The 14,753-nt window shown below is 41.6% G+C and overlaps 1 protein-coding gene across 1 annotated transcript in view; it reads right to left on the reverse strand.

Moving 5' to 3' along the window:
• The window catches only part of Rfx8 (RFX family member 8, lacking RFX DNA binding domain), a 73,339-nt gene that overhangs the window by 1,665 nt on the left and 56,921 nt on the right, over positions 1-14,753 (reverse strand). The window contains exons 12-13 of the mRNA XM_013019787.1: positions 8,465-8,579; positions 4,945-5,270 (exon numbers count right to left, since the gene is read on the reverse strand). Of these exons, the coding sequence (XP_012875241.1) occupies positions 4,945-5,270; positions 8,465-8,579 (441 nt within the window). The remainder of the gene's footprint in view (positions 1-4,944; positions 5,271-8,464; positions 8,580-14,753) is intronic.

A 14,753-nucleotide genomic window follows, 5' to 3' on the forward strand; every position in this document is an offset into this window, starting at 1 on the left:
TTTTAGTCAGCTGGGCATTGGTGGCTCAGGCCTGTAATCCTAGCTACTGTAATCTGAGAATTACAGTTCAAAGCCAGCCCAGGCAGGGAAGTCTGAGAGACCTGTATCTCCAACAAACTACCAAAGAGTTGGAAGTGGAGCTGTGGTTCAAGTGGTAGAGTGCTACAGCACTCAGGCCTTGAGTTCAAGCCCCAGGACTGACAACACAATTTTTTTAAATTAAAAATTAATTTAGCCTTAGATGTGTCTTGGCAGCTTTTGATTTTGAACATTGCACAAGTGACAGATGGAAGTGACAGTCTGGATGCTGAATGTGATTGTTTTTCTAGGTGCAGGGTAATGCGAAATTGTTTCAAGAGTGAGGCTGGTACAGATGTGCAGTGCATGGGGCGTTGACTCATGGCAGACAAATGCAGATGGGACACAGAGGGTGTGGTTTTGTTGCTGCTGCTGCTGAGCACACATGTTCAATAATGAAGGCAATGAAAATTAGACAAGCAGAACTTTTTGGTGTTAGCTTGTTTACGTCATTATAGCTAATTCAGCAGGCGTGAAGGAACAGAAGTGGGCTTAATTAATCTCTAATGCATATTACCTTGGATAATCTGTCACTCCTCTGCGTATATTGCTTTATTATGTAGTTCAATTAAGCATTTAATATTTCCTCTATTGTTTTCACCAATTAAATATAGGGCAGCCCTCGTTGTAATGCACTTCAGAGGAGCTAAGGAACTGGGTGGAGAATGGTAAGGGAAAATGCTGAGATTGGGAGCTTTTGTTGGAGAAAAATAAACATGACTAATGGTTTTTGGAGATTTTCTTTTTGGTTGGATGCGGGGCTTGAACTCAGGGCCTGGGTACTTTCCCTGAACTTCTTTGTGCTGAAAGCTAGCACTCTACCACGTGAGCTACAGCACCACTTCTGGTTTTCTGGTAGTTAATTGGAGATAAGAGTCTCATGAGGACTTTTCTGCCCTGGCTGGCTTTGAACTGTGATCCTCAGATCTCAGCCTCCTGAGTAGCTAGGATTACAGGCATGCACCACTGATGCCTGGTAAGAAATTTTCTGTGCATTTTACAACAATTTGTGTGTGTGTGTGTGTGTGTGTGTGTGTGTGTGTGTGTGTGTGTGCTGGTTCTGGGGCTTGAACTCAGGAAGCTGTCCCTTAGCTTTTTTTGCTCAAGGCCAGTACTCTACCTCTTGAGCCACAGCTCCATTTCTGACTTTTTTGAAAGTTCATGGACTTTCCTCTCAGGGCTGGCTTAGAACCTAAATCCTTATATCTCAGCCTTCTGAGTAGGCATGAGTACCAGAGCCAGCTCAATTAATTGACTTTAACCTCCAGTCCTATAGAATTAGGTAGCATTATTCCTATGACTTAAGCAACTTAAATGGAAGAGCTGGAATTTGAACCCAGCAATTTACCCAGCAATTTTTGGGGAGGGGGTCCGGTCGTGGGGCCTGAACTAATGGCTTGGGCGCTGTCCCTCAGCTCTTCAGCTCAAGGCTAGCGCTCTACCACTTGAGCCACAGTGCCACTTCTGGCTTTTTTCTTTTTGCTTATGTGGTGCTGAGGAATCGAACCCAGGGCCTTGAGCATATAAGGCAAGCGCTCTACCACTGAGCCACCTTCCCAGCCCTCAAAGATAGTTTTAATTGACTTTTCAGTCACTGGCTTTGGAATTAAAGCACATAGTAGAATATTCTGTGGAAAGAGAGAAGACAGACTTGAAAGATTTATGGGGTGTGAATCAATGATCTTCTAGTTATGAAGGAGACCTTGGAAAATCCTCATAATCCCACTGTAAGCCTCAGTTCTGCCACCAGTGATGACAACCCCTTTCTTTCTCTGAGTTAAATGGTGCATTTAAGTAGACTATACCTGCTCTCTACCCCTCTTCTAACTATGGCTGAAAAGATCAAGGTTTACTCCTGGCTGAAGGAGTGCCTTCTAGGCCCATCTGTGCACTTTCTTATAAAATCTGGTATTAGCAAAGAGCCCTGATGAGTTCAGTAAGAACTCCCTACGTTGGATGTCTAGTCACCATAGCTGATAACCAGTTCCTCAGTCCCCCACTATAGCCCACCATCTCCAGGAGATGTTACCCTGGCTTGTCTTTGGTGAGAGTCTTGTCAGGCTGGTTTAGCCAGAATTCTCCTGACTTTAACTCTTTGACCCCACTCTTGGTTTTACATAAAGTCTCCCTTAACTATTTTTTTTAGCATACCAAGTCTGTGCTCTACTACTTAAACCACAGTTCTACTTCTGGCTCTCTGTCTCTCTGTCTCTCTCGCTTTCTCTCTGCTCTTTTCTCTTTTATTTTGTTTTTAGGAGATAAGAGTCTTACAGACTTTTCTTCCTTGGGTTGGCTTTGAACCATCATTTCAGATCTCAGCCTCCTGAGTTGGTAGGAGTACAGGTGTGAGTCACTGGTTCCCTCATTGCACTTTAACAGATGTCATTGAATGATTCTTTTTCTTTAACAAATTGTTATGTGGTAGTCTATACTCCTGCCCCAGCCAGTGAGCTGAGGAAACTGTTCATGGGGAGCTGAGCATGATGGCCAAGCACTAAAGCAAAAGCAAGTCCTCTTCATTTCTCTCACCTGAAGACTCGGGTGAGCTGCCCCTAGCCAGTTCTTGAAGGGCTCTGTGCCAGGCCTGAGTCCATTCTCCAGTGTGACAGGAAGAAAGGACAGTTGTTCTCCCAGCCCAGTCTGGACAAGAGTCCCTTCTTCCAACAACATTGAGCATCTTTCCTGCCCACAGCTCTGAGTACTGGTTCCCTGAGTCTCCCCAGCGATTTCCCCACTGGAGACTCAAGTCCCACCTATACATGCAGTCCCTGACTTCCATGAATATTTCAGTAGTTGATTTTTCATGTCTGCCTCAGACATCTGCCTACAGAAGGAGTGAAATGTCCTTTACAAGCAACAGGATGCTCCTTTGGTGATTCCTTGGCAATATTACTACCTTTTCCCTTTCACAAGGGTTTTTATCCCTCCTCAGTCTAATTCCATCTACTTTTTGGTCTTGGCATTGTAATTCTAAAAAGAAGCCCCACCTAAGTGGGGCAGATGTTAGCTGTTAAATTTGTCTTCAGGTAGAACAGATTCACAGAACCCAGAGCAACTGGTGAACATCAGGAGATATAAAAACACTCCCTCATCTTTCATTCTTTGCATCAACAACACTGATAAGAGCTTTAACATGAAGAAAAGCAATGTATGTTGAAAAAGCAACACGGGAGCTGGCCACAGGAGGCTGAGGGCTACAGCAATATTCTGACAAAGATGAAAGAAAGCATATACTCTGGATGATAAAGACCCCACTCAGCACAGACTTCCTGACCGAATCCCCCTTTCCTTCCTATAAAATGCCCTCAGGTCCTCCAAGATGGAGCTTTGAGGGCAATAGCCCTCTGTCTTCTCAAGATGAATACATCTTGATCCCTTACCACCAACTCTCATTTCCTGAATACTGGCCCTTCACACAATGAAGAGCCAGACTCCTTCCAGTAACCTCGCAATCTACTGCACAGAGGCCATTCCAAGATGGAAAAAGCAAAGACCAAATACAGGCAGACAGAAGAGAATTTGCTAACCCAGTAGTATTTCCATATACTGTTTTTATATAGCAGGCTGTGTCCTCTGAGCAGTGTTCAACACTTTGCACAAGATCTCTGTGTTCTGGGGAACTCGAGATGAGGGTTTGTTTGGGAAAAAAAGAGGCTGTAGGGTATGAACTGTTTTAGCCTGAGATGCATTTCCATGGCCAAGACCACTGAGCAATGCACTTGCGCAACTCATCTGTGAGGGTTAAAGGAAGAGAATATTTAGTGGCTGAACAGCTAAGTGGGTATAGAAGTTTGAGAAATTATACCAAGTAAATTACTGTCACCATTTTTTTTTGCCAGTCCTGGGGCTTGAACTCAGGGCCTGGACATTGGCCCTGAGATTTTGTTGTTGTTGTTCAAGGCTAGTGCTCTACCACTTGAGCCACAACTCTACTTCTTGCGCTTTGGTGATTAATTGGAGATAAGAATCTCATTGATTTTCCTGCCCAGGCTGGTTTCAAACTGTGATCCTCAGATCTCAGCCTCCTCAGTAGCTACAATTACAGGCATAAGCCACTGGCAGCGAGATGTCTCCAGTTTATAAAACCAGCCTATGTCTCTACCCCTTACTGGAGGGGATTCAGTTGTTTCCATGCCAGTATAGCATTTCTTGCTGGCAATTGAGGGTCTATCTCTGACTGTAACTCATATCCTGCTCTTCTCAGAGCATAAACTGCTCGCCTCCAATCCAGCATTGTGTGCTAAGAATGGACTTGAGATCATACAGATCTATTCTCTGTGCCCACTACCTTGCATTGGCTTGTGTGTTACTTTATGCAAATCACTTAAGTTCTCTGAGCCCCAGTTTTCTCCTCTGTCACATGACTGTGATTAAAAACAGGTACTCTACGGGGCAGATTTATAGAGGGCATCCAGGAGGTGTCAGAGAAATAGCAACTCTTGTATTTTTATATCTTTTACAGGGTACCCTACTTCAATTTCTTCAAAATCCCTGCTATTTAATATTTCTTTTGTTGAATGATAGTAGCATGTCCAGTATACAACACTCAGTTTAGGAGTAAGTGGCATTCTACTGCTCAATTAGTCTGGTCTTACCAGGTAAACTCTGGGAAGGTGACTCACCAACCAGCTTCTGTCCATGTATCATTGTAGTACATACTGTGTTGACTAGCGATGGACAGATTAGCTGCCATAAACACCTCTAGCAAAATGGCCTCAAGTAAAGAGGATGCTAGAATCCATTGTAGTTTGGGCCACAGGATCTTTCTGGGTTTTCAATCCTTTCTGTAGTTTTCTTATTCCCCTTGAAACATCTCTGTCTGCATCATGGGGGACAAAAAGGAGCAGAGGGCCCTGGTGTCTCTACCTTATTTCCTGTGGCAGTGTCCACCAGGAAGCCCAGGACTTGGAGAACCATGCTGCTCATACCCACAGGACTGTGGCTAGGGCTCATGCATTTCAGTGTCACTCTGGGTGACTCCACATTTAGGCTTGTATACTCCTGAGTTGGTGGAGGATCTAGAAGGTGAAAAAAAGTTTGGTCTGGCTGGACAAGAGATGGGTCATCTGACAGAAAGTCCTTCAGACTCCCCAATTCCTCCTCTTCCTCCTCTTCTTCATCCTCCTCCATGCAGGACTGGATGATGTGAATCACATATTCCAAAAACAGCAAGTGAAACAGATGCCAGGACCCTGTGTTTCAACAACAACCAGAGGTGAGTACACGTGAAGCAGACAAGAAGGCACTATAAAAGGCACTTGCTTGTTTTTGCTGAAAAAGCACTGATTCCTTTGGCCTACCAATTAACTAAAAAGTAGAGTGGAGGCTTTGCATCTCAGCCTCATCTTGTACTTATCTTTTCTCTAAGCCATTCTCTCTACAGTCATTAAAAAAATTTTGCAATCACCTTCGAATACTGGGACAAGGAGGGATTTACCTAGAACAAGGAGGGATGGAGGAAACTGCTCCTAAGGAAAGGAACATCAAACCTTCTCAAGCCAGAGCACCCACCAGTCAGGCAACCAAGATTTGTTTATCCTGACCAGTGATGTCAGGGATTATTTACAACTTTTCTGGAACCTTCTTAAAACAAAGACGAAAATAATGATCAACCAGGCCATATTTTGACCAAGTCTGTTGAATCATTATGTATACCTCATGCTCTCTGCCCGAATTCTATGTCTATTTAAACCTAAAGCTCATGTCTATATTACAAAGATGACTGAAGATTCGATTAAGTGCTTCTTTGCTTCTTCCTTTGGGATGGCTGTTCCATGTAATAAATCTCCTTCCTCTGTCCTTCATCACTATCTACCTCTTTACCTGTGGTGTTGACCAAATGGCCAGACTTCACATGTAGAATCCCAGAGTGTGGAGCTAAGACCTAAAACTCCAGTTGCACCAATATGTAAATCACTGTAAAACTAACTTTTCTGGGATTTTTTAAAACTCCTTTGCACCAGACCTAAGGAGTGAGGTGGCTGAATGCTGGGTGACCATTGCTCCAGCAGATGTCCACACACTTGGAACTCCTGGTTATGTGAACAGCTTGTGAACAGAGATGACAGAGAGCTAATAGCCTGCATCTCAACAGAGAATTTACATTCCACCCAGTGGAAAATGGAGGAAAAGAAAACCTACAGAGAGCTCTTGTAGACACAAGATCATCCTTAGTGTTTGCCTGAGAAACAGGAATAGATTTAGGCAGAGAGAGAGAGAAAGAGAGAGAGAGAGAGACAGAGACAGAGACAGAGAGACAGAGAGACAGAGAGAGACAGAGAGAGAGACAGAGAGAGAGAGAGAGAGAGAGAGAGAGAGAGAGAGAGAGACTGTCTGTCTGTTCATTTGTCCTGGGCAAAAAAGCTCAGAGATAGTGCCCAGGTCCTAAGTTAAAGCTCCAGGACAGGCACCAGAAAAAAAAAAAGGACCAAAGGAAAAAATCAAGATGCTAAACACAGAGGCACTGAATAAGGGTGATAGTACCTTACAAACATGCCAGTTACATCTGTTCTTTGGGCAGTAAACAATTGTATCTACTGGACATAAGTAATTTGCATTTTTGTAAGTGAGAATCATTTGTGTTGTTACTAGCTTGCTCTAATTTATAGCAGTAAGATAACACAGACCAAGAAAGGTAGAGCATATCCAGAGCATGTACTCAAACCTTGGAGATTTATAATAATAATAATATAATTATTATATAATAATTATATTATTATTATTATTTTGCTGGGCTTGAACTTAGGACCTGAGTGTTATCCCTGAGTTGATTTTGCTCAAGGCTAGCACTCTACCACTTAAGCCACAGTGCCACGTCCCAATTTTTTCTGAGTGGTGTATTGGACTTTCCTGCCTAGGCGGGCTTCAAACTGCAATCCTCACATCTCAGCCTCCTGAGTAGCTAGGATTTCAGGCATGAGACACCAGTGCAGCTTCAACAGATTTTTATCTATTTCAAGTAATCTTTCATCCATTTGAAAGCTTTCATGATTTTCTCCTAAGCAATGTTTATTATTGCATGATGAATGGCCTGGTCTGGAATAATCTGATTAACAGTGCCTAGCCTATTTAACCTTGTGAAAACCACAGTCTTGAGGAAGAGGTATATCATTGTGCAACATTTGACCACAGAAGGGAAAATGGGAAAGGCATAGACAGCAACAGGGCTGGATTTTCTTCTGTGATTCCTTGTGAACTTGACTCTATGCTCTGGAAGGGCATCATCATCAAGCAGACTCAGTTTGGACTGAGTTAAAGGGGAGGACATCATTACAAATGGTGTCATTTATGTGGTTACTTCCAGTGGCAACCCTCAAATGAGCTCCAACAAGTCTTGCCTTCCTCTTGTTCTGTTTAATAGCAATGAGGGCATCTGGCAGCCCCCTGGGGTGAGGATGACTGGTTCTGACTAGTGTATAAACATGGGAGGGGAGGCTGTCTTTCTGCTGCTATCTATCTAGTGCCCAGGAAGGTGCTGGGACATCATAGGGAAAAAGAAAACTATCTTCTGAATGCAAGGTTCATCTCAGGAAGTTGTAAATGTTTCCCTTCCTGGAACTCTTTTTATGCCATACCTTTGGCAAAGACATGACTTTCCCCCGTAGGGGAGGATCCATTGTTGACCACAACATTTGTGAAATGCAAAAGGTGGTGGTACTTTCCATCAGCTGCAAGCAAAGGCAACTTATCTTGGGAAGTTAAATATGCATCCTCCAAAGAATACATTTTTTCCCCCTCCACTTCTGTTGTCTGGCTTGGTGCTTCTTTGGAAAGGACACCATGCTTATAAATTTCACAAGGGCAGGCTTCCTATAGGTCCAACTCCACTGGGATGAGAAAGTACCACATAGTCCATTTGTTGGGGACCATCTCCTTGCCATTAATATAAAGATGACTACAGTATTCTGTATCTAAGTTGCACCTTACATTAAAAAGATTAAAAGAGGCTGGACATGGGCGGTTCACACCTTTAACTACCATTCAGGAGGCTGTGATATGAGGAATTGTGGTTCAAAGCCCGCCTGGGCTGGAAAGTCTGTAAGACTCTTATCTCCAATTAATCACTCCCAAAAAAGGCAGAAGTCAAGCTGTGGAGAAAGTGGTCTTTAGTGAAAAAGCTAAGGCACAGTGCCTAGGCCCTGAGTTCAAATCATAGTACTGATAAAAAAAAAACAAAAAAGATTAAAAACAAATCTTCAAAGCAATATCCCCAATACTTATGCTATACTAAGTTTATTTATTATTTATTTACTTATTTAAGGGTGTTAGGTAGGGGTGGAATTCAGGCCTTGTACATCCTACCCCTGTGTGACATCTCCCTCCTCTGGCCTGTAGTAACAGATTGAAAAGGTAGAACATTTAAAAATCTAGGTATTGTTTGACTTACCAAAACTATCTCTGTGACAGAGGGTCATGGCTTTGCTCACAGCAGTGAGAATGAAGTTCCATCTTAGCTGGAAGCTTGCAGCCAGTTTGATAAACTCCTCTTTGCTTCTGCTTGGCTATTATTTTTTTGTGAGGAAAAAAATACTAGGGTTTATTATAAGAATAGTGTGTTTCACCACTTTGGAAAGCAGTCTGGAGGTTCCTCAAAAGACTCCACATAGAGCTCCCCTATGACCCAGCAATCCCACTTTTGGGCATTTACCCGAATGATAACAAACAAGACCATACTAAAGCTACCAGCACAACTATTTTTTTTTATTGCAGCATTATTTACCATAGATAAGATATGGAACCAACCCAGATGCCCCTCAGTAGGTGAATGGATCAAGAAAATGTGGTATATATACACAATGGAATTCTATGCTTCCATCAGAAAGAATGACATTGCCTCAATTGTTAGGAAATGGAAAGATTTGGAAAAATTATATTAAGTGAAGTAAGCCAGGCCCAAAGAAACATAGGTCCCATGGTTTCCCTTATTTGCAATAACTAGTATATGTCTGAAATAAGCAGAAACAGTCAGACAAGTTGATGTTAGGCAAAATGACCCCCAAGATAAGAACACAAGTGGTTTTTCTTTCTTGCTAATGTTTCTAACATATTTATAAGATGATTTCTTTGTTACTTTGTAAGTCCCTTCCCCATGGTATAACCCCTGTTTTCACTGTATTTGATGTTGGTATAATTTGTGGAGGGGAAGGGGAAAAAACAAATTGTTTTAATAGGGATACAGGTGGACCCATTGCAACAATAAGATGTACAAGCCATTATGTCGAAAAATGAACTTTACAACTTTGGCAGGGGGTGCAGGGGGGAGGGCAGCTATAGTAAGGGGAAACAAAGGAGGAGGCAACAATGCTTGATAAGAAATGTAATTGTAACCTTGCTCATGTAATTGTAACCCCTCTGTATGGTATTTTCACAATTAAAAAAACTTACTAATTTTTTTTTTAAGTAGAGACTGCCCCCAAGTACAACTTTTGTATCACTGTCAAGGTCCTGCCTGACCAGTTCTGACACAGTGGTCACCCAGACCATGAATTGAAGAAGGCTGAATAATTCTGTATGTTCTCCTACTCCCAGCCCCTTCTCTATTATAATCATTACCTAAAAGACAGAGCTGAGGAGGCTAGTCCCCTTGCTTTTCTAGTATGGCTGCACTGATTCAGCTCCTAACCTGCTTTTCACCATTACCTTTTCTATTTAGCTTTTGCAGCAATTGTTCGTACATGGTTTTTTGGGTGCCCTAGTCCCTTGTGACTCAGGCAATGTGCTCATCCTCCTGTGGAGATGGTTTTAGTACAGAGACTTGAAGTATGTAGAGACAAGCAGGAAGATGGGAAATTGGCCTACCTTTTTCCCCTCCAATCCCCACACAACTTGTAAAGTGACCTCATTGTATTTAATACAATCTGTAAGAGGCTATTGATTTGGACTGATTTCCTGTATTGGATTCTAACAGGCCAAAACAAAATAGAGCCACTCATGCTAAAATTTTATGTAGCCAAACTGAAACCACGTTGTTTAACTGGCCTTTTTTTTTCAGGAGAAAGAGAGAAAGAGAGAGAGAGAGAGAGAGAGAGAGAGAGAGAGAGAGAAAGGTGCAGACAGAGAGACTGAGACAGAGACAAGAAACAAATACAGAAAGACACAAAGAGAGACAAAGAAAAAGAGAAAAAGGCACACAGAGAGGCATACAAACAGAGACATACAGAGAGACAGACAGACAGAGATAAAGAGACAGAATGAATAGCCCCATCCCCAGGCTGGCCAGCTTATGATAGAATGATATAAAAGCCCTCTCTGATTCAGTCTTTATAAACAGTGTCTCCCCCACCCCCAAAGGCTTATGTATTGAAGGGTTGGTCACAGCATGTGGTGCTATTTTGGAAGGTTCTGGAAACGATAGTCCTTGCAGGTTGTATCTTGTCCCATGCTACTTTCTATCCCTTTTCATGGTTTCCTATCTGCCATGAGAGAAGTAATCTCAGCTGCCTGTTCTTGCCACCAGGTTGCTTTGCCTCACTTTGGACTCAGAATCAATGGAACCAAGGACTATGGACGGAAACCTCTGAAACATGAAACATCATGATCCTTCCTCCCTCTACGCATTTTGTTCCAGAATAAGGCAGCCTAGCATTCAGGCTGTGGCACCATTATGATGATCTTCTTTTACCAAGATTATAGGAAGAACTGACAGCAAGAAGCAGAGCCGAAAGATGTGGAAAATTGCTGATCAGAAAAGAAACACGTTTAAAGTTGTGGACAAGGGGGGCTCTGGCGCCAAAGAGGGAGGCTTGCTTTTTGGCCAATAGTGCTACTTGGAGTTTGAAGTTTGTTTGAAGTTGCTGGGATGGCATTCCACCACTTGAACCCTGCATCCAGTTTCAGCTTTTTTTTTTTCTGTCTGCCCAGGCAGATCCTTAGATCTCAGCCTCCTGAGCAGTTAGGATTATAGTGTCCAGCTCCTCCCTTAAGGTGTATGTGTGTGTGTGTTTCCCAGATATTTTATTACAATAAGGAGAAAGGCTGTCATGAAGGAACTTTGAAATGACCAATATTTCCTATTTCTGCCTTCTTCATTTATCTCTGAACTATGGTTCAGCTAGGCACCAATGGTGGCTCATAATCCTGTAATCCTAGCTATTCAGGAGGCTGAGGCTGAGTATTGCAAGCCAAACTCAGCCCCCACAGAAAAGTCTGTGAGATTCTGATCTCTAATTAACCAACAAAAAGCCAGATATGGAACAAGTAGTAAAGTACCAGTCTTGAGAGAACAAGCTAAGGGATCTGAATTCAAGCTCCAACACTCACCTTCTACCCAGCATACACAATGTGTTCTGAGGGTGACCAGTTCATTCATTGTTCTTTACTCAAAGAAACAAGGTTAAATTTATTTTCCTAGCAGGTTATCAAGTGCCACCGAGACACCATGGGAGCAGCTCCACTGTGAATTGGCAGTGTGGGTTAGAGGCATTTTAGACAAAGGGGAAAAGGGAATAGAATCCATAACACTGAGAAGACAAGAAGATGAGATCTGAGGATCACAGTTCAAAGCCATCTTGGGCAGGAAAGTCCATGACGCTCTTATCTACAATTAACCACCAGAAAACCAGAACTGCCACTGTGGCTCAAGTGGTAGAGAGCCTGCCTTGAGCTGAAGAGCTCAGGGACAGTGCCCAGGTCCAGAGTTCAAGCCCCATGACCGACAAAAAAAAAAGAAAAAAAGAAATTCTGTTTGATGGAGAGCCACACTTGAAGTGATCTAAACAGAGTCATGTAAATTACAGATGCATATGTCCATAAGTCCCCCCAGGGCCTCTTTCAAGTCCCAATCATATGCTATATGAGTACATTGTCCGGCTACCTCATGTCTTTGAGGAAGTGATGGAGAGGCTGGATAGAAAGGATGACATACCTTTCTAGTTATTGCTTTTATTCTCTTTGCTTCAACTGAAAGCTCCTAACATACCAAAGGACTGCCCTAAACTCTGGAAGGATGCGAACTCCTCCAGTGCTACCACATTTCTTACTACCAGAACTGGGGTGCTTGGGAGAAACTATCCCCATTGATGGTCAATTGACTGAGGTAGGGGTTGGGTTGAGGGACAACAAGACTACAAAAACCACAGCACTCAGGGATAGAATTCAGAGCAATGAGAATTATCTGCACATATGTTTGAAAATCGATCATATAAATCATTGCAAATTCTCCAAACCCGGTTCTACCATTGCATGGCACTTGTTCATCCTCTGATAACTTATTCTTGGATGCAAATGGTATGAGGTCAGAACTGTGAGACATAACCAATTTGGACACTTCCCTCTGCTAAGAAACTGCCAGGTACTAAGAACCAAAGCTGTGAGTCATGGCATTGTAACAGTCTAGGTGTTTTGTTGACAATAGATTGTGTGTGTGTGTGTGTGTGTGTGTGTGTGTTTGTGTGTGTGTGTGTGTTTTATCAGAAAAGCTATTGTTATAAAAACAAGCCCTTCAAAGGCATCACATTGAAAAGCACCATTTTTCTAACTTGTTTTAGGAGGGAAGGCTGCAGATACAAGGGAGACTTGGGAAATACATAGAGTCATGGTTTATAACACAGGATGAGCCTGTAAAGATGACTAGAGACTGAATTGCTATTCATGATGTCAATGTGTTTATCCTGGTTAAAGATGGAATGTGAGTGAATATCCAAAATAAAGAACACACCAGTGAAAGCTTCCTTCAGGGATGAGGTCTAAGCCTTCTGCTACTAAGTGAATGCACCTCCAGATGTATCACTGCTGTTGTTTTAAATAAGCATTTCCCAAGATTATCAAAGAGGAAAAAACACTGTATAGCATCTGGAATGATTACCTTTAAAGAAGAAAAGGATGGAACAAGACACTTGCAAGGATTAGAAATGGCTTTCTAAGCAATCCAAAAATTTATGTGGAATAATAAAAGACTCCGTATAGCAAAACCAATCAGTAGAAGATTGTGTTGGAGGAATATCAATACCAAACTTCAAACTCGATTACAAAACCATAGTAATCAAAACAGCTTGGTACTGGCATAAAAATAGGCCTGAGGACTAATGGAACAGAACAGAAGACCTAGAAATGAACCCATAGATCTATAGCCACCTAATATTTGATAAGGGAACCAAACAGATTGGAAGAAAGACAGCCTCTTCAACCAATGGTGCTAAAATATTGGCTATTCAAATGCAGAAAACTTAAGCTAGATCCTTATCTATCACCTTGCATCTGATCAATTCAAAATGTATAAAAGAACTCATTGTAGCAGGGAAAAACAAAGGAGGAGGTAACAATGCTTGATAGGAAATGTACTTATTACCTTACTCATGTAGCTGTAACCCCTCTGTACACTATTTGTACAAAAAAAAACATAAAAAAGAAAAGACAAACATGCAATAAATAGGGAAAATTTGTAAATATTTAAAAAAAAGAACTCAATGTAAGGTAAGATACCATGAAAATATTACAGGAAGGGGTAGGAGAAACACACTAAGGCTCCTAAGCACATGTTAAAACTTCCTAAATAAAGATCTAAAAATCACAACAAATCAAAGAAAAACTGGATAAATGGCATTGCATCAAACTGAAGAGTTTCTGAATGGCAAAGGATATAGCTAGCAAGATAAATAGAAAGTCCACAGAATGGGAGAAGATTTTTACCAGCTACACATCATCGGACAAGGGCCTCATATTGAAAATATACTTAAAGCTCAAAAAATTAACCCCCCCAAATAAAACTTCAATGAAACAATAACCCAATTAATAAATGGGCTAAAGACTTAAAGAGAGACTTCTCAGAAGAAGAAATAAGAATGGCCAATAGATACATGAAGAAATACTCAGCATCTCTGACCATAAAATAAATGTAAATCAAAACAACATGGAGATTCCACTTCATTCCAGTTAGAATGGCCATTATCAAGAAAAATAACAGTAACAAATGATGGCAGGGATGTGACCAAAAGGGAACCCTGCTACACTGTTGGTAGGAATGTAAACCAGTAATGATCAACCATTCTGGAAAGCAGTATGGAGGTTTCTCAAAAGAGCAAACATAAAGCTCCCCTGTGATCCAGCAATTCCACTCCTGGGCATTTATCCAGTAGACCACAAACAAGGCCACACTAAAGCTACCAACACAGCCATGTTCATTGCAGCAGTATTGTTTATCATAATCCAGATGCCCCTCAGTGGATGAACAGATTGAGAAAATGTGGTATATATATACAATGAAATTCTAATCATCCATCAGAGAAAATGGTATTGTACCATTTGTAAGGAAATGGAAAATTATATTAAGCAAATTAAGCCAGACTCAAAGAAACATAGGTTGCATGTTTTCTCTCACTTGTGGTAGCTAGAATGTGCCTATAAATCTATAAGTAAACACACTGGATGGTAAAAAAAATACACTGGGGACATGATACATTATACAGGTGTCTAAGCATTCATACATAATAATACCAAAGGATGATAGTCTTATAAGAAGAACACAAAGGCACAATACCTATGTGCATCTGATCATAAAAAAATGATATTTATCGAGATAAACTCCAGGAAATAGAAACAAGAGGTTTTCTTTCTTTGTTGCTGTTTTTGTTTTCTTTTACTTTTGTTTGCTCATTTTTCTGTTTTTGGTTGGGGTAAGGGAGGGAAATGGAGGGACAAAGGGTGAACAAATGCAGCAGTGGTACTCGCTAGACACTATG

Source organism: Dipodomys ordii, unplaced genomic scaffold (assembly GCF_000151885.1).
Source record: "Dipodomys ordii isolate 6190 unplaced genomic scaffold, Dord_2.0 Scaffold47, whole genome shotgun sequence".
Taxonomy (NCBI): domain Eukaryota; kingdom Metazoa; phylum Chordata; class Mammalia; order Rodentia; family Heteromyidae; genus Dipodomys; species Dipodomys ordii.